This window comes from Pelophylax lessonae (assembly GCF_965119305.1).
Source record: "Pelophylax lessonae genome assembly, chromosome: 3".
NCBI classification, from domain to species: domain Eukaryota; kingdom Metazoa; phylum Chordata; class Amphibia; order Anura; family Ranidae; genus Pelophylax; species Pelophylax lessonae.
In genome coordinates, this window is record NC_138770.1 from 257000638 (window position 1) to 257020969 (window position 20332).

Genomic DNA, 20332 nt, shown 5'->3' on the forward strand with positions numbered 1-20332 from the left:
CAGGCTTCAAACATAAAGATATAAAACTGTAATTTTTTGTGAAGAATCAACAACAAGTGGGACACAATCATGAAGTGGAACACAATTTATTGGATATTTCAAACTTTTTTAACAAATAAAAAACTGCAAAATTATTCAGCCCCCTTAAGTTAATACTTTGTAGCGCCACCTTTTGCTGCGATTACAGCTGTAAGTCACTTGGGGTATGTCTCTATCAGTTTTGCACATCGAGAGAATGAAATTTTTGCCCATTGCTCCTTGCAAAACAGCTCGAGCTCAGTGAGGTTGGATGGAGAGCGTTTGTGTACAGCAGTTTTCAGTTCTTTCCACAGATTCTCGATTGGATTCAGGTCTGGATTTTGACTTAGCCATTCTAACACCTGGATATGTTTATTTGTGAACCATTCCTTTGTAGATTTTGCTTAATGTTTTGGATCATTGTCTTGCTGGAAGACAAATCTCCGTCCCAGTCTCAGGTCTTTTGCAGACTCCATCAGGTTTTCTTCCAAAATGGTCCTGTATTTGGCTCCATCCATCTTCCCATCAGTTTTAACCATCTTCCCTGTCCCTGCTGAAGAAAAGCAGGCCCAAACCATGATTCTGCCACCACCATGTTTGACAGTGGGGATGGTGTGTTCAGGGTGATGAGCTGTGTTGCTTTTACGCCAAACATAACGTTTTGCATTGTTGCCAAAAAGTTCGATTTTGGTTTCATCTGACCAGAGCACCTTCTTCCACATGTTTGGTGTGTCTCCCAGGTGGCTTGTGGCAAACTTTAAACGACACTTTTTATGGATATCTTTAAGAAATGGCTTTCTTCTTGCCACTCTTCCATAAAGGCCAGATTTGTGCAGTCCTATGGACAGAGTCTCCCACCTCAGCTGTAGATCTCTGCAGTTCATCCAGAGTGATCATGGGCCTCTTGGCTGCATCTTTGATCAGTCTTCTCCTTGTATGAGCTGAAAGTTTAGAGGGAAGGCCAGGTCTTCATAGATTTGCAGTGGTCTGATACTCCTTCCATTTCAATATTATCACTTGCACAGTGCTCCTTGGGATGTTTAAATCTTGGGAAATCTTTTTGTATCCAAATCCGGCTTTAAACTTCTCCACAACAGTATCTCGGACCTGCCTGGTGTGTTCCTTGTTCTTCATGATGCTCTCTGCGCTTTAAACGGACCTCTGAGACTATCACAGTGCAGGTGCATTTATAGGGAGACTTGATTACACACAGGTGGATTCTATTTATCATCATTAGTCAATAGGTCAACATTGGATCATTCAGAGATCCTCACTGAACTTCTGGAGAGAGTTTGCTGCACTGAAAGTAAAGGGGCTGAATAATTTTGCAAGTCCAATTTTTCAGTTTTTTATTTGTTAACAAAGTTTGAAATATCGAATACATTTCGTTCCACACTTCATGATTGTGTCCCACTTGTTGTTGATTCTTCACAAAAAAATTACAGTTTTATATCTTTATGTTTGAAGCCTGAAATGTGGAAAAAGGTTGAAAAGTTCAAGGGGGCCGAATACTTTCGCAAGGCACTGTATATATATATATATATACACATATATATATACACACACACTGTATTATCAAAAGTATTGGGGTGCCTGCCTTTAGACACACATGAACTTTAGTGGCATCCTAGTCTTAGTTAGTAGGGTTCAATATTGAGTTGGCCCACCCTTTGCAGCTATAACAGCTTTAACTCTTCTGACAAGGCTGTCCACAAGGTTTAAGAGTGTGTCTATGGGAATGTTTGACCATTCTTCCAGGCACTAATGTGGATGAGAAGGCCTGGCAAGCAGGCTACTCTCTAATTCATCCCACAGGTGTTCCATCAGGTTTAGGTCAGGACTCTGTGGAGGCCAGTCAAGTTCCTTCACCCCAAACTCGCTCAGGAAATAGGTTGTAGCATCTTATGCCCAAAACTGGAATCATGGGAGTCTTGAACATCATTTCCCTAGGATGCTTCAGACAGGACATAAAAAATGGCCTTAGGCCTCAAGACACTCTTGTCCTTGTGTAAGGCTAGAAAGGGTTTTTACAGGATAAAGCAGCCAACTCAGAGACCCTTTTTGAAGAGGAGATAGCCATAGCAAAGCATCCCTTATGGGTATGGTCAGAAAAGGGAATGTCCCTGATAGGCTCAAAGAGCAACTTTTGAGGAGCCAAGAGAACTGGCTTAAGATTCCAATGGGATACAGGGAAATGAACAGGACATGTGAGTTACTACCAAAATGAACACCTTAACTAGAGAGTAAAAGACCAAAGGTCCCTGAAACAGAATTGCCAATGCTGTGATTTGTCCCTTAATGGTACTCAAGGCCAGTTTCTGGGACAGGATATGTCCCACAGAGTACTTTCCAGGATGAAAGTTCCCACACCAAGAAAAGCAGGCCCTGCAGGAGTTAACTTACTAGCCTTCAAGAGGGTAGGGATGAATAAATCTGAAAGGCCCCTGCCCTCAGGACCATGGCTTCAACAGCCATGTAGTTTAAGCCAGCATCCAAAAAGCAGAATGATTTGGAAGATTTTGCAGATTGTCTGGCAGGAGACTGAGATTGAGTCAGAATACCATGTCCTTCTGAGCCAAAAGCATAGATCAGACATAAAAGCATAGATCAGATTACGCTGACCCACCACGCCATTTACTCAGTAGCATAGGGCTGAAGACAAACGTTCCAGCTGACCATGAACAGAGGGATCCATAAGGATGGAGCTAAGGTTCCTGGCCATACTCTTAGACCAGACAGCAATAATCTGGTAGACTGCCAAAATCACAGATGCGGATTGCATAACAGGACCCACGAAGGCAAAGATAGCCTTAGGGATGCCTGTCAATCTTTAAGATACTCGGTCTTCAAAACACTGGGTTATCTTTCACGAGTGAATCAAGGATTTTGTTTGAATAAGAAAGAGCAAAATCCACTACAGAGATAGCCCATATAGCATATTTGTTTGTTTTTTTCTAATAAACTATTTGTATTTAGTTTTTTTGACCACCTGCATGTCCCCTTTAAATGTAATTTGAAGTTTGGGCAGGAAGTGTATTTAAACACGGTCCAGCTAGGGGGTGCCACGTCCTGAAGAAGCTGGCCTATCAGCGAAACATGTAGACACTTTGCTCTAGTGCTCCAGATGCCATTGATCACGTGGGTCATTATTTTCACCACCAATTTGGGAGCGTGCCACCGGAGCAGCCACAATAGGAGCAGTAGGAGATGTAATGTAGAGCGGTGACTACACATCCGGTTTCAAGAATTGTGGGTTTGCATTCATGATATATTCTGATGAGATGGTGGTGACATACTGAAGGCATATGAAAGAAGGAGACTCGGATATACCAGGGACCAGGTTTGGTTTGGCTGTGACTATTCCCACTCAGACTGAGGTATAGGATTGGCTTTTTACACTCGGACTGTTAGGTTTATGATGGAGTGTAGACCTTGAATCCAGACCCATACACTATGGGCTAAAGCCTATCAATCTGAGTGGTCATCCTGCTGAATTCTCTATATTTTGCCTATCAGTGCTGTACCCTGCTGCAACTATTCAATTGCTCTGCCACATATCCTCCTTTGCTGTTTATCTGCTGCTCTCACTATCCCTGCTGCTCTGACTGATATATTCTGCTCACTGGCCACTTATGCTGTTACTAGATATGATGAGTTTATGACGCTCCGGTCTATGGTTAAAACTGCTGCATTGACAGTCACTGCTGATGTTCCAATGCCTCTTACCTATTATTTTGTGCTACAGCTGCTGTATTTAGCCTTACTGTATGTCTTGTCAATTACCTCTCATTAGATGGACACCTGTTGTCTAGCAGCCCAGTCCATTGTTAAGACTTTCACTTCTCTGGGCTGTGCCTGAATTACTGCTTCACTATATGTATCCAGCAGGTTTAGTGTCCATGATAAGCTATTGTTTGGTGCGCATTCACTGTCACAGCATCATTAGAACACTGATTACCTATATTTTTGGTGGCCATATTCATTGATCTGTATTTGTTCTATACTTGCTGCACCATTCAAGGAGTAATTTTTGGTGAATACCATGCACCTTTATTGAATTATTGCTTATTGCTTTACCAACATTTATGATTTGATTTCCTGTGTATGTGAGCGTGTGGCATCTGGTGCACCGTGTGGTCTTTTGTTTTTAAGACAATGTTGTCTTTTTTAATGGTGATGGCGGGAAGGTGTTTTGTTTTACATAGATTCTCTACATGTTGCATTTGCTTATATTGTATTTAAAATAAAATGTGATACTTTTTGCTACACTTTTGCTACTATTGTAGGTTGATATGTTTTTGTAACCTTTCCCCGGTTGCTCATCAGATATGGTGCTTTAGGCTATTCTTTCTATTTGCCTATTTTCCTTGTATGCTGTTTTTTTTTTTTTTTTTGCCATAGAGCCCCACTCTTTAGTCTACTGTATATTTAAGAGTGAGTGGGTAGGTTACTAGAGGGTGTTCACTACATCCTAATTTATTAGCAATTCCCATTTTCTTTTTTTTTCTAATCATATGCCTTCTTCCTTCTTCCTTAGGACATTATTGGGCAAAACATTTGGAGGAGATCAAAAAAAAAAGAAATTCCTCATGAAGCCAGGCACCATACAGGACAGGATCAACCAGCACATGGACCAGAAAGGTATTAGCTGCTGAAGGTAAGGGAATTTTAAACAACACATACTGGAAATCTTTGGGCCAGCAGACTCAGGCTGCTCTCCTGCTAAATAAAAGGCTCACAGCTTAGCATTGGTTAAGGCTAGCAATAGTGTCCTTGAGTTTTTGAAACAAATTTCTGTAGCATGCATATGCCTCAGAAGGCGAAGAATCTTTCCCTTGTCTCCTCCTGCTGCACTGTATCTAGCACGAGGGCAAAATTGAACAGCAATTTTTCCATTACTACTGTACATGACAGCTTCCTTTTGATCGTTGTTAGGGAATTAGTGGATGCTGCACAGGTTCAGTGCAGTGCCAGCAAGTAAAAAAAAAAAAGGCACAGCACAACAGCACCACAGCACCACACCATGCATCCCCCAGCAGGAAACTGACAAAAAAAACAGCATAAACCCTGCCCTCCTATAACACCCTAGGATACATGTTTAAAGGGCTTCCACCTTGTATTCAGTAGCAGGAATAAGGAAGATTTAACCCCTTCCTGCCTTTGCCCTCCCCGGTGGGCAAATGCCAACCAACCAGGTTCTGGACCTATAAAGCACCCTGCAGCTAACCCCACACACTGCACTACAAACCAAGCAGAGCATCCACAGCAGGATCCCGAGAAGAAGAAACACTACAGAACCACATCTTTCACTAGGAAGGGTCCAGGTACAATCTCCCAGGGCTCTGCCAAGTCAAGTGATCCAAAAGCTGCATAGAAAGCAGCAGTGTCTATGGTGCAGCTGAGTGATGAAGGAACAGTCTTCAAAGAAAAGAAAAATGGAACATGAAGTCCATCATCTGAGGACACTAGCAAAAAACTAGACTAGCTGGCAGTAGGAGGTTTATATAGGTGATGTCCCTGAAGCCTCTCTTTTTGTTTGTGTCCAGTCACCGAAAGGGAGCTGCATATAACCCCGGTATAATGATTTAAGAACGCTCCTGTCCTGTACTATATGATAAAGAAATCATTTTATAGGGTGTATAGTTATACAGCCTACAAAGTTATAACTATAATTTATAGTTATAAGTTATAATATTAATGATTTCTTGTTTTGGACAGGGTGGTGAAACACAGAGCTATTTTTATTCCTGTTTATTGGCCCTTTGAGGAGATTTACCCCAACTTTCTGCCACCAGGATAGTATGTGATGATAAATTCACCTAATGGCAAAATACACAACAGTAAAACCCCAACAGAAATTCTAACCCAACGCCATTCTGCTAAAAACAAAGCTTGACTGAAAGAATATAAAATATCCAACATGATATTTGTTTTAAAAGTCAGAATTACCTTGTAGTTTTCAGCATTGTGATTTCTAGCGAATGGATAAAAAGCACCAACTTGCATCCATCGTCTGCATAGCTCTTCAGAGCAATCATCAAAAAAGCCACAAATGTCAGCTCCAATCTAAAAAGGTAATGATAAAACACATATATTATAGTGTAACTAATCAATATTTTTCACACCTACTCACAGCATATTGGCTTGCAATCAGACAAAAATATGAGTTCTGTTTATTAAATGCCTAATATTTTGTGAATTTTCTCAAATATGATCACAAACAAAAAAATGAATTGATTTTACATATTTTACTACTGGAAAATATGTATACAGTATGTACCCACAATCATCTAATTTTCTAAATAAATATTTGATGTGAAGTTCAAGACCTGTTAGCAGCTTAATAACTTTGCACGGAATACTTCCTGACAATATGCATGAATATGTTACAATATGAATCAGCAGTATACAAAATTTAAAAACGTTATCACTAAAAGCAATCTTTGAGCTCTTTTGACTGGTCCTAGGTCTGAGTACAGCATTTTCACAAGTTCACATGTGTACAGAGGAGTAAGGTGTAGGGGCAAGGTATTGTCTCTATGCCATGCATTTTAGGACTATATGTTATCTTGGGATTCATTCTAGATTGCACAAATGTGAAAAAAAAAATGGAAAATCTTTTTCTGTGACAGCAGGGTGCGCACTGTGCATGCGCGAGTCGCGCGGCACATTCTGGATTGGTGGATGCAGTCTTCTGGGACCTGTCAGTATCCCAGAAGACTGCAGGGGAAGGGAGGTGAACTTCTGTTGCCGAGCAAACAAAAGTGGGAGCAGGTATCTGTCAAAATCAGATACCTGTCCCCCCCCCCCCCGGTCCTCAAAAGTACCAATCGGAAAATTGTGCAAGAGGAGTGGGGGTCTAGTCCTTAAAGCAGAACTTCCCCTTTTGGGCGGAGTTCTGCTTTAATCTTACCTAAAACCTACTGACCCTGACCTTGACCCTGGCATTAACCTAGACCAGGGGTCTTCAAATTACTGCCCTCCAGTTGTTCGGGAACTACAATTCCCATCATGCCTAGTCATGTCTGTGAATGTCAGAGTTTTACAATGCTTCATGGGATGTATAGTTGGCTGGAGGGCCATATATTTTTAGGATCCCTGAGCTAGACCAAGCCATGATCTAGCAATTTTTATCTTTATTTATTTACTTTTTACACAGGCTTTGGTTTTTTGTTTACATTTTCTCTGTTTGATATGAGATACGAAGTACCTTTTTCTCCATTCAGAGGAGAAATTGAGTACAGGGTCAGGTTAAGGCTCGTTCACACCTGTATTCTTTATGAAGAATGAAGCAAGGGTTCATTTACACTGGAAAGTGGTGAGGGAAGCCCACGTTCCATGCACATTTCCCGCACCGCATTCAAAATGCACTGGCTGTGCGTTCTGCTGCAAATGTCAAAATAATCCTAACAACACCCAAAAGCAGTGCCTGCACTGGATTGCATGTTGCTGCAGTACAATGTGATCTGGTGCAGTGCTTTAAATAATTACACAGCACTGAGTTGCACAGGAATCAGTGTGTACACCAGCCCTTAATGTGCTTATAGCATTTATGATGTGTTTTTGGCACATTTTTGAAACATTGAAAAATAATTAAGAATACTTGTTTAATGCCAATCTAAGTGTTATTTAACTAGTGGCATGTGCCTAAAAGGTAAGCATATAGAAGACATGAACGGCTTTGAGGTGTGGTTAGGCTGTGGTGTGATAGCAAGGACAGATCTAGGGGTGGCTGGGTTGGGCTATGCTCCCCTAAATTTCAGTTGTGCCCCCCCATGATGTTCTGGAGCGGGATCACCTGTCTGCAGAGCTCTTCTGAAATTCTCTCCCGGTCTTTGGCCCGGGTACCGACACCACTTGCCAGTCACAGTTCATTGCACAGTGCCACTGCATAAGGAAGGAACTCAAAGCAGGGAGCGTGCTGTGTGGTTAAAAAAAAAAAAGCCTGCACTGGTGGCTACCTAGTAGAGCCATGTCGGCTGCTGTGTGGAGGATCCAAAAGATAAAATCAATTCAAAGGGTATCCATAATACAGTCAGAGACAAGAGATGAACGCATAGTAGTTGACGCGTTTCACGGATAAACGTCCGCTTAGTCGCATGGTTACGACTTAGCTTGCATGTGCTCCCACTGTGGAGACTCTTTAAAATTCATTAGAGTTAGGACTGCAGGTAACAGGGAGCCTTGACGTGGCCCTGCAGCTTTCACATGCGTTTGCAAATGTGTGCTAACTAAACCCCTGTATTGACGCAAACTGTTAGACAGGCCAATTTGGTTGGTAAGCAGACTGGTTGGCAAATTGAACTGGGAATTTTATCTTTGTTTCATGTGCGTTGCCCTTCCATGTGTTCTTTGCTATGAAGGCCAGTTATAGGTGGGGGCAGAGGCCATTTTCTTTGTTGTATATGTGTACTGGTGAGTGGACATACTGGTGCCTTTGCTGTAATACTATCAGCTGGGCTTCCATTATGCCCCCAATTACCTTTCAGGAGGGATGGGCCACCTCCAGGCTCACCTGCCCCCTATCTATCCATTAGCTTGCATGTGCTCCCACTGTGGAGACTCTTTAAAATTCATTAGAGTTAGGACTGCAGGTAACAGGGAGCCTTGACGTGGCCCTGCAGCTTTCACATGCGTTTGCAAATGTGTGCTAACTAAACCCCTGTATTGACGCAAACTGTTAGACAGGCCAATTTGGTTGGTAAGCAGACTGGTTGGCAAATTGAACTGGGAATTTTATCTTTGTTTCATGTGCGTTGCCCTTCCATGTGTTCTTTGCTATGAAGGCCAGTTATAGGTGGGGGCAGAGGCCATTTTCTTTGTTGTATATGTGTACTGGTGAGTGGACATACTGGGTGCCTTTGCTGTAATACTATCAGCTGGGCTTCCATTATGCCCCCAATTACCTTTCAGGAGGGATGGGCCACCTCCAGGCTCACCTGCCCCCTATCTATCCATTAGCTTGCATGTGCTCCCACTGTGGAGACTCTTTAAAATTCATTAGAGTTAGGACTGCAGGTAACAGGGAGCCTTGACGTGGCCCTGCAGCTTTCACATGCGTTTGCAAATGTGTGCTAACTAAACCCCTGTATTGACGCAAACTGTTAGACAGGCCAATTTGGTTGGTAAGCAGACTGGTTGGCAAATTGAACTGGGAATTTTATCTTTGTTTCATGTGCGTTGCCCTTCCATGTGTTCTTTGCTATGAAGGCCAGTTATAGGTGGGGGCAGAGGCCATTTTCTTTGTTGTATATGTGTACTGGTGAGTGGACATACTGGGTGCCTTTGCTGTAATACTATCAGCTGGGCTTCCATTATGCCCCCAATTACCTTTCAGGAGGGATGGGCCACCTCCAGGCTCACCTGCCCCCTATCTATCCATTAGCTTGCATGTGCTCCCACTGTGGAGACTCTTTAAAATTCATTAGAGTTAGGACTGCAGGTAACAGGGAGCCTTGACGTGGCCCTGCAGCTTTCACATGCGTTTGCAAATGTGTGCTAACTAAACCCCTGTATTGACGCAAACTGTTAGACAGGCCAATTTGGTTGGTAAGCAGACTGGTTGGCAAATTGAACTGGGAATTTTATCTTTGTTCCATGTGCGTTGCCCTTCCATGTGTTCTTTGCTATGAAGGCCAGTTATAGGTGGGGGCAGAGGCCATTTTCTTTGTTGTATATGTGTACTGGTGAGTGGACATACTGGGTGCCTTTGCTGTAATACTATCAGCTGGGCTTCCATTATGCCCCCAATTACCTTTCAGGAGGGATGGGCCACCTCCAGGCTCACCTGCCCCCTATCTATCCATTAGCTTGCATGTGCTCCCACTGTGGAGACTCTTTAAAATTCATTAGAGTTAGGACTGCAGGTAACAGGGAGCCTTGACGTGGCCCTGCAGCTTTCACATGCGTTTGCAAATGTGTGCTAACTAAACCCCTGTATTGACGCAAACTGTTAGACAGGCCAATTTGGTTGGTAAGCAGACTGGTTGGCAAATTGAACTGGGAATTTTATCTTTGTTTCATGTGCGTTGCCCTTCCATGTGTTCTTTGCTATGAAGGCCAGTTATAGGTGGGGGCAGAGGCCATTTTCTTTGTTGTATATGTGTACTGGTGAGTGGACATACTGGGTGCCTTTGCTGTAATACTATCAGCTGGGCTTCCATTATGCCCCCAATTACCTTTCAGGAGGGATGGGCCACCTCCAGGCTCACCTGCCCCCTATCTATCCATTAGCTTGCATGTGCTCCCACTGTGGAGACTCTTTAAAATTCATTAGAGTTAGGACTGCAGGTAACAGGGAGCCTTGACGTGGCCCTGCAGCTTTCACATGCGTTTGCAAATGTGTGCTAACTAAACCCCTGTATTGACGCAAACTGTTAGACAGGCCAATTTGGTTGGTAAGCAGACTGGTTGGCAAATTGAACTGGGAATTTTATCTTTGTTTCATGTGCGTTGCCCTTCCATGTGTTCTTTGCTATGAAGGCCAGTTATAGGTGGGGGCAGAGGCCATTTTCTTTGTTGTATATGTGTACTGGTGAGTGGACATACTGGGTGCCTTTGCTGTAATACTATCAGCTGGGCTTCCATTATGCCCCCAATTACCTTTCAGGAGGGATGGGCCACCTCCAGGCTCACCTGCCCCCTATCTATCCATTAGCTTGCATGTGCTCCCACTGTGGAGACTCTTTAAAATTCATTAGAGTTAGGACTGCAGGTAACAGGGAGCCTTGACGTGGCCCTGCAGCTTTCACATGCGTTTGCAAATGTGTGCTAACTAAACCCCTGTATTGACGCAAACTGTTAGACAGGCCAATTTGGTTGGTAAGCAGACTGGTTGGCAAATTGAACTGGGAATTTTATCTTTGTTTCATGTGCGTTGCCCTTCCATGTGTTCTTTGCTATGAAGGCCAGTTATAGGTGGGGGCAGAGGCCATTTTCTTTGTTGTATATGTGTACTGGTGAGTGGACATACTGGGTGCCTTTGCTGTAATACTATCAGCTGGGCTTCCATTATGCCCCCAATTACCTTTCAGGAGGGATGGGCCACCTCCAGGCTCACCTGCCCCCTATCTATCCATTAGCTTGCATGTGCTCCCACTGTGGAGACTCTTTAAAATTCATTAGAGTTAGGACTGCAGGTAACAGGGAGCCTTGACGTGGCCCTGCAGCTTTCACATGCGTTTGCAAATGTGTGCTAACTAAACCCCTGTATTGACGCAAACTGTTAGACAGGCCAATTTGGTTGGTAAGCAGACTGGTTGGCAAATTGAACTGGGAATTTTATCTTTGTTTCATGTGCGTTGCCCTTCCATGTGTTCTTTGCTATGAAGGCCAGTTATAGGTGGGGGCAGAGGCCATTTTCTTTGTTGTATATGTGTACTGGTGAGTGGACATACTGGGTGCCTTTGCTGTAATACTATCAGCTGGGCTTCCATTATGCCCCCAATTACCTTTCAGGAGGGATGGGCCACCTCCAGGCTCACCTGCCCCCTATCTATCCATTAGCTTGCATGTGCTCCCACTGTGGAGACTCTTTAAAATTCATTAGAGTTAGGACTGCAGGTAACAGGGAGCCTTGACGTGGCCCTGCAGCTTTCACATGCGTTTGCAAATGTGTGCTAACTAAACCCCTGTATTGACGCAAACTGTTAGACAGGCCAATTTGGTTGGTAAGCAGACTGGTTGGCAAATTGAACTGGGAATTTTATCTTTGTTTCATGTCCTTGGTTACCCACCCTAGGCAGAAATTTATTGTGCTAATGTGGTATGCTTATCAGCAAGTCCCAAAAATACTCTGCCGGGGGTTAATTAGATGGCAGCAAAATATAAAAGGTCTAGGTGCAAAGCAAGTGGGTGAGTTCTGGGTACCCCTTAAACCATGTAGGGATTAGAATAAGGGAGGATAAAAGATAAATGTAACCCGCGCCCCTGTGAAGCTAAGGCAGCAAACTTCTAACTCTGGTAAGTTAAAGGTAAATAGTGGAAGAAAAAGGGAGTTGCGCTATAGCATATAAGGCACAAAACATACAAGAACCAATGACTGGAAAGTATTTGTTAAATATCTCTGGACTAAAATATACAATGGATAAACTGCACAGATCTATCACAGTCTCAAGATCAAATGAGTGTAAGCATGGATCATAGACCAATATGACCAAAAATGGAAATGATAAACAGATAGAACACAATAGGGTATGCACTCACCCACAGATGGATAAAAAGATCATATAAGCGCTATAGTAAACCGGAGGCTTTTGGCGAGTAAACTTCCTGGTACCACCAAAAAGATGGCCGACCTCGGGCTTCCGGGTGTGACGTGGTGACGCTGAACTAGCTCCTCCCAATGCGTTTCCTCATTACGACGTTGTCAAGGGGGCGTCTTTTTATCCATCTGTGGTGAGTGCATACCCTATTGTGTTCTATCAATAAACTGTATTTGAGGTATTACACTATGGGCATGTCCCGTTTGTTTATTGTCCCCTACTCCATGTGAGACACCCTGTGAGGGATATACTGTCGGGATCTCGAGGGGAGCCAGTGCCGGTCTCTTCAGGCGGTTTGGATATCCTTGGAGCAGTCACACTTGGGAAATAGGCTGTAGTAGTCCTAAAACTACTCGATGCGCTTATCCTACTGATTTCTGGTAAGAGGCTGTGAATGGTGGATGGGACCTCACGTTGTCTGTCATCTCCTTAATCACCTGGGTGGATGACCTTTGCTGTATATCTATTTGGACTGTCCACTACCTGTACTATAGACTTCATTGGCTGGGTGGATCATCTTTATAATACATTTGTCTAGACTGTTTTTCGTTTCCATTTTTGGTCATATTGGTCTATGATCTATGCTTACACTCATTTGATCTTGAGACTGTGATAGATATGTGCAGTTTATCCATTTGTATATTTTAGTCCAGAGATATTTAACAAATACTTTCCAATAAGGGAGGATGACACTGGGGGATTCCTCCTGATCCGTGGGAATTGACCCATTGGGATTCCCCGAATCAGGGCACTTGGGTGATGACTTTGGGCTAGCAGGAGAGTATTAGCCGCAGTTTATTTAGTAAAAGTTTTAGTAATGATTTTAGTTTCATCTATAGAGATTTGTAAATCCAGGAAGGAAAGTGTATTTTCACTGTGGGTATAGGTGGTCCTAATATTCCTCTCATTCTGATTTAGCTCTTCTATAAATTCTATCAAGTTTTCAGTCGACCCAATCCACACCATAAGCACGTCATCGATGTACACAAGGCACAATGGCTGAGGTACATCGTGGATAGATAGACTAGCTCCACTTCCCAGAGGCCAAGATGGAGACATGTGTAGGCAGGAGCCCACGGTGCACCCATACTCGTCTCTCTCATTTGTTGGTAATTCACACCCAAAAATTTAAAGTAATTGTGATTGAGCATGAAATCCAGCAGTTCCAAGATAAATTCAATATGGGCACCTAGTAGGGGGTGTTCTTCTACCTGCAAAAAGTGGGCTACCACTTTTAGCCTCCACTCATGGGGAATTGATGTATATAAAGTCTCCACATCTTTTCCGACCAATTTGGCTCCCTCTGGAACCGTTAGGTGGAGCAACTTAAGAAGTGCATCTCTAGTGTCCTTGATGTAAGAAGGAAGTTTGTATACCATTTCTTTAATCAGGGAATCCACATATTTCCCTATTTTTTCCAGGGGACCTTTAATTGCGGAAACAATTGGTCTCCCTGGGGGTTTGGTCAAGGGCTTATGTAGTCTCGGGATAGTGTAGAAGGTTGGAATATTATCTTTGCCTACTTTCAGATATTCTGCTTTTTTTTAGAGAGTAAGTCTGCTTCTAGTCCCAGTTTAAGCTAGTGATTAAGTGCAATGACAAGGGTAGGGGATGGGCTGAGAGTAGAGAGGTGAGAGCAGTGGAAGGAGGGAGGGGATGCTAGGTGTAGATAGGTGAGAGCTGTGTATATGGGGATGAGAGGTGTGGATGGGGGGTGCTAGGTGCAGGGGGCTGAGAGCTGTGGAGAGGACGTTCGGTGCATAAAGGTGAGAGCAGAGGAGAGCAGTGGATGGCGGGGGGGGGGGGGGGTGCTAGGTAGATAGGTAAGAGCAGTGAATGGGAGGTGCTAGGTGCAGATCAGTTACGGCCATAGATTGGGGGGGGTGCTAGGTGCAAAGAAGTGAGAGCTTTGGATAGAGGGGTTGTTAGGTGAAGATGAGTAAGAGCTGTGTATATTGAGATGTGAATGTGGGGGGTTCCAAGTGCAGAGGGGTGAGAGGTGTGGGGGGGGGAGGAGGGGGGCTAGGTGCAGAGGGGTGAGAGCTGTCAATGGAGTGGGAATGCTAGGTGCAGAGGGATGATAGCTGTGGATGTGGGGGAGCTGCTAGCAAAGGGGTGAGAGCAGTGGATGTGGGGGGAAGCTAGGTGTAGAGAGGTGCGAGCAATAAATAGATGATGTGGTGCTAGGTGCAGAGATTTGAGAGCCGTGGATTGGGGGGGGGGAGATGCTAGGTGTAGATGGGAAAGAGCTGTGTATATGGGGACGAGAGCTGTGGATGTGGGGGGTTCCAAGTGCAGAGGGGTGAGAGCTGTGGGGGGGGGGGGCACTAGGTGCAGAGGGCTTAGAGCTGTGGATGGAGGGTGGTGCTAGGCGCAGATGAGTGAGAATTCTGGATGGGTGATAGCTAGATGCCAAGGTAAGAGCTGTAGATGGAGCTGGGGTGCAAAGGGTAATGCTGTGGTCAGAGGGTACAGAAGTGAGGTGTAGAAGTGCGCAGAGACAAGATGTGGAGGGGGGGGGGGTTGATGAGGTGAGCTATGGACAGGTAAACCAAAGGTGAGCTGTGAATGGGGAGTGCAGAAGTTAGTTGTGAATAGGGACCCAGAGAAGATCTAAAGACAGGGGGCAAAGATGGGTGGATGGTTACTTTACTGGGGTGTTGCTTAAAGAAGGAGTTATTTAGTAATAACAGCCCGTGGCCTGTACCCATGACTGTTGTTCTCAGTACTGTGTGGTGTACATTACATATTTTTAGCCCTGCTGCATATTACATACTTTTGATCACTGCACTCTGCACACTGAAATGTATATTACATACTTTGTCTGCCTGGCTATTATACATTATATCACTCATCACTCATCACTTTGTACACTCGAATTGCAGCAATCAATTGTGTGCAAAGTACACTACAGTATACAGAGTGCCACAGTTAGAAGTATATAAAATACAGCACAGCTTACAGAGTGCAATGGTCAGAAGCATATAACACATGACCTAATGTAAAGAGAGCAGGGGTAAGGATTATATATGTGTAGCACAATTCCCAGCCGTTTTGCTGGATATGGGTCCCCCTGGGTTACTGCTAGCAACAACAGCACATTTAAGCATGTTTCTCCAAGTGCGAGCACTGAGACAATGACCAGTCCATTATCTTTGGGTTTTTGTATTTATTTTGTAACTTGGATAGGAGAAGGGATGAGTGGGATACTCCTTGAACTGAACTATGCACAATTTAGCAGAAACACTTGAAAAACGCTACTTGGCGCTGACTTGATGCTGGCTGAATGCCTATCAACACTGGCTCAACGCTGGCTTACACTGGCTGGATACCTTTTAACACTGGACTGACTTGTGGCAGCTTTCTGACTAAAGAAGTCCTCTTTGAGCTCCCTTAAGCACTCTTGCTGAGGTAGGTACTTGTATACTGCTGCACTGCTGAACATTTCAAGGCCAACACTGGTGCCCCCTTTCTCTCAATTATCTTCAGGGCTTAGACACTGGCACCCCCTTTTCTAAGCCTCCTCTACTGGTTAGCTGGCTCCCTGATCCCTTTGACCTTCTGGAGTGGCCCCCCTCTCCTAGCCAGACCCCTGGGCAGTTTTGAGTACTCACGACACTGTTTTTCCTGGAAACTTCTGCCCAGCAGCTCCACACGGTCAGCAACACTCTGCATCCTCTTCCTGCAGCCCAGCTCAACCTACAGTCCTCTAGGCCAACTGCCCAGGACACCCTCACTTGCTCTGACAGGAGAAGAGACAGCCGTCAGCCTCCTCTTGGGACTCTGCTTCCCACCAAAGACCCCCTCTCACATGCTCCCCTCAGGCTTATATCCAATTCCAGGGTGCATTGCGGCAAACTCAGCCCACTGAGACAGCTATAAACCCTGAAGTGCTATTGGCCAAGCTTCCTCCACTGTCCAACAAGAGCCCTCATTGGACACAGTGGGGAGACTTCCCAGACTCAACAGAACACACCAGGAAACACATGACAGCCTCACTAACTGAATCAGGCCCCCCTGATAAGCAGACAGGGCCACATATATGCTTTTCCTAGCACCTACCTAGGAGGGTGCTACATATGTATAATTCATATAATGTATAGCACAATATTGTTCATCGTCTTTGTAAAATTACATTAGCAGTTTGTTATCTATCATTTTTTTAGTTCAGAAAGCAAGCCCCTTGACTTTTTTTTTTACTGCACCTCCAGATCAGACAGCCTAGATCCAGCCCTGTGTGAAACAACAAAGTTCCAGAGTTGTCACCGCGGCAAACAAACTGTGGAAGCTCCCAAACCAACCATCAGTGCTGCTACCAAGAGAATGCTGTTGCCAGCCTGAAAATTGCCAAAAGAGAAAGAGGCAGCGCTGTCCAATGTTGGTATTATGAAGTACTGTAAAAGCAGCCAATAGATATGAAAACACATTTGTTGACAAGAAGCAATAGGTAAAATGTGAAGGACACAATCAATAAAAGGAAATCAAACTAGTATAGTTCCAAGCCGATTATGTAGGTGGTGGTGGGTGATAACCTTCGGGACTACTGGGTGAGGAGAATGTAGGTGGTGGTGGGTGATAACCTTCGGGACTACTGGGTGAGGAGATCCAATCTTTAGAGTGAGCTGGAACAACACCATCCAGAGTGTAAATGCAAGCTGTGGAACACGAAAGCCGAGCCGGACCAGCCGGCGCTCAGCGTGTGACGTGTATAGCAATGCAGAGCGGAGTGGAAGTCTCAAACCCGGAAGTAGAACCAGCTTGGAACGCATGGAGGAGAATGTTGCAATGACGACATGTTTCGCACGCATGCGCTTTGTAATATTCATGGCAGGCATTGAAGGGTAGGTATGAGACTTTAAAAATACTGCATAAATGCAGCATAAACACAGGGTATTGAGGCATATGTGAACGAGCCTTTACTGAATAATTAGAGTGATAGCCAGATCATAGTATGAGAACCTAAGTTGTTGGTGGCAGTTCAGTCTCAATGCTGGTAGTGCTCTGAAAAAGGCCCACTTCCGTGACACCACATTTGGTGTTACATTGGCGTTATTGGGTTAACCATTTAAGCCCCAGACCTATTTAGTTAAAATCAGTATTTTTTCCTAGAAAACTACTTAGAACCCCCAAACATTATATATATTTTTTAGACTCTGGAGAATAAAATGGCGATCATTGCAATATTTTTTGTCACGCGGTATTTGCGCAGCCATCTTTAAAACGCTATTTTTTAAAAAAAAATTAGAAAAATCACATTTCACTGTATTTAAAAAAAAACTAAACAGTAAAGTTAGCCCATTTTTTTTTTGTATATTGTGAAAGATGATGTCACGCCGAGTAAATAGATATCCACCATGTTACGGTTTAAAATTGCGCACACCCGTGGAATGGAGACACACTACGGTCAATAGAAATCTCAATAGGCGATGCTTTTAAATTTTTTAATGGTTACCAGTTCAGAATTAGAGTGTAGCGCTTTTTTTTACATTATTGCTCATGCTCTGGCAATCGCGGCGATACCTCACATGCATGGTTTTAACAGCGATTTCATTTGCGGCTCGACTTCCATATACGTTTTCTTTCGTGCGCGAGCTAACGGCGACGGGGCGGTTAATTTTTTTTTTCCTATTTATTTATTTTTTTACTTTATCACAGGTTTTTTAAAAAAAAAAAAATCTGATCACTTTTATTGCTGTCACAAGCAATGTAAACATCCCTTGTGACAGCAATATGCAGTGACAGGTACTCTTTATGGAGGGATCGAGGGTCTAAAAGACCCTAGACCCCTCCACTACACTTCCATGTATTCAAAACGCTGAAAACAGCATTTTTTAATACACTCGTTTTTTGAATCTGCCGCCTTTAGCAGCAGAGTAACCCGTGATGTCATGGACGCCGCCTCCGAGTTACGTCATTGGAGACCCGATCAAAGCCACATCCGGCTTAGATCGGGACTCCATCCAGCCGGCGGACGTGCCGGCTGGGTGCTCGGGTCTCCCGGTGGGACGGGAGACCCAGGCAAAGCTGCGGAAGGCGGCAGGAGGGGGGGGATGTCCCCTCCTGCTCGCCGGGGTAACGATTGAGCGGCTCCCGAGCCACATCGGTCATTACCGCTGGAAAGCCGACTGCCGGCTCTAAACAACAGTACCAGGGTGATGCCTCTAGCTAGAGGCATTACCCTGGTATAACACCGCAAAGTCTGCCGACGTAAATATACGTTACTTTGCGGTAAGTGGTTAAATAATATGTACATTTTAAGGTTTTGTGTCCAACTTTAACTTTTTATCTCTTTACTATTGTAGGGTTCCTGGTCACACCCTATGAAAATAAATTCCTCCCTCAGAAACTCAGAGTGGCCATACCTGATGAGACAGAGGTAGCTGGGGAAGTGATTTGTAGCCAGAGAAGAGGCCCTTTACTAACAGTGTGGGCAACTGGGCCAGAGCCTAATAGCACACAGCTTATCCAACATTTCAGCTGTGTAGTAAACTGCAGCTTACAGTTATTCTGTCCGATCATTTGGCTGATTACCCATTCTGTTAACCTCTTGGAGCTGACAGTGCACATATATGTGGCCTCTCAGTGGACAGGCCTTGATGCCGAGTGGTCACAAATATGTGGTCCTGCATAAACAACTTACCACGCTGAGAGCAAGCTCCCTGCATGTTCCCAGCACAGTAGCCAGTAGGGATCTGTAAGCTACCGATGCATATATGCGATCAGGAGCTTTCTGATCATGTGACCACTGTGGCAGCCAATCACATCAGTCACATGAACCGAATGCCCGCCTCCGCTTCCCAGCTTTTAGAACTCTTAAGGGGCCGGGAGGCGGTCAGTGCCAAAGGGTTAAATTAGTTCACTGGTTGGATAAGTTTCCATAACCCCCACAATATTTCTGCTTTTGCTCTGGTGTGGTAGAGGAGCTCATAAAAAAAAAAAAAATCCCAGTGTTTGTGTTTATTATGCCATAAATTGTTTCGATCCTCTATTCCTGCAACAACCTGATGAGGGGCTAGTATTAGCACAGAAGGAGACAGGAATGCTTAGGTATGTGGTACCATTTGATGGGGAGAAGGGCAGAAATGATTTATTAAAAAAAAAAGGAGATGCACAAAAAATGCTAGAACACTGGGAGACATTTGTTGACAAATTCTGGCCACAAATATTTCAATCCATGTCAAACTAGAGCCCAGATAATCAATTCATTCCTTTCTAGTTTTGGCTGGCTTTGTCACTTATTTTTTTAGGTCTGCTGTCTAGTTACAAGGCTAAAATATTTCTCTCTAACCATTGCTTATTTTTCTGCTGTTCTCAGTGTTGTCTGTCACAGAAACATCCAATTGGCAATAAAATGGATCATGTTGTTCTACACAAATAAACACAATTTAGTGCTAATTCCCATGGATGACCATTTGTTTTACAGGCTTATTTATGTAATGTGCTTACATAAGGTATTCCAAAAAGATTGAACTCAAGCATTCCTGGTATAGCCCATTTAATATCATTCCAGTTGGCAGCATTATCTCCAAGCCAGTGTCCTGAGTGTTTGCCTGATCCAGCAAAAGTAGATCGAGAGAAAATGATGCTTCTTTTTCCAGGGAAAACAGCTTTGATGGCTCTGAAATTGAAAACCCATTAGAACAATGTAGTTTCCTGCAACTGTTTGCCTAATTACATTTATGTTATAATGATGCCTTAGTTTCAATAAACCTTAGTGAAACCTACAAGTGCAGCAAAAATTCTAGCAATTTATAATGCATGTACGGAAATTACATTCAGGACTCCACATGGTTTACAAATTTATGAATACAATACAATCCATCTATATTTTATTATTGCAAGCATACTTAATCCAGTCAAATGCTTCTTAAAGATGATTTTTATAATGAATGTTTTACCTCAAATGGGTTTAATTTTGGGGAACTTTGAATTGGGTTACCTGTTAGAAACTGTAATTATAAATGTCCATGACAGGATGAGAACTGTATTGAAAAATAATACAGATGAAAGAATGATTTGCTAAAAGTAGATTTTATAGGGGTCTTGGAGAC

The 20332-nt window shown here is 43.8% G+C and overlaps 1 protein-coding gene across 1 annotated transcript in view; it reads right to left on the reverse strand.

Moving 5' to 3' along the window:
- The window catches only part of SI (sucrase-isomaltase), a 331665-nt gene that overhangs the window by 220704 nt on the left and 90629 nt on the right, over positions 1 to 20332 (reverse strand). The window contains exons 15-16 of the mRNA XM_082249620.1: positions 19728 to 19899; positions 5968 to 6084 (exon numbers count right to left, since the gene is read on the reverse strand). Of these exons, the coding sequence (XP_082105746.1) occupies positions 5968 to 6084; positions 19728 to 19899 (289 nt within the window). The remainder of the gene's footprint in view (positions 1 to 5967; positions 6085 to 19727; positions 19900 to 20332) is intronic.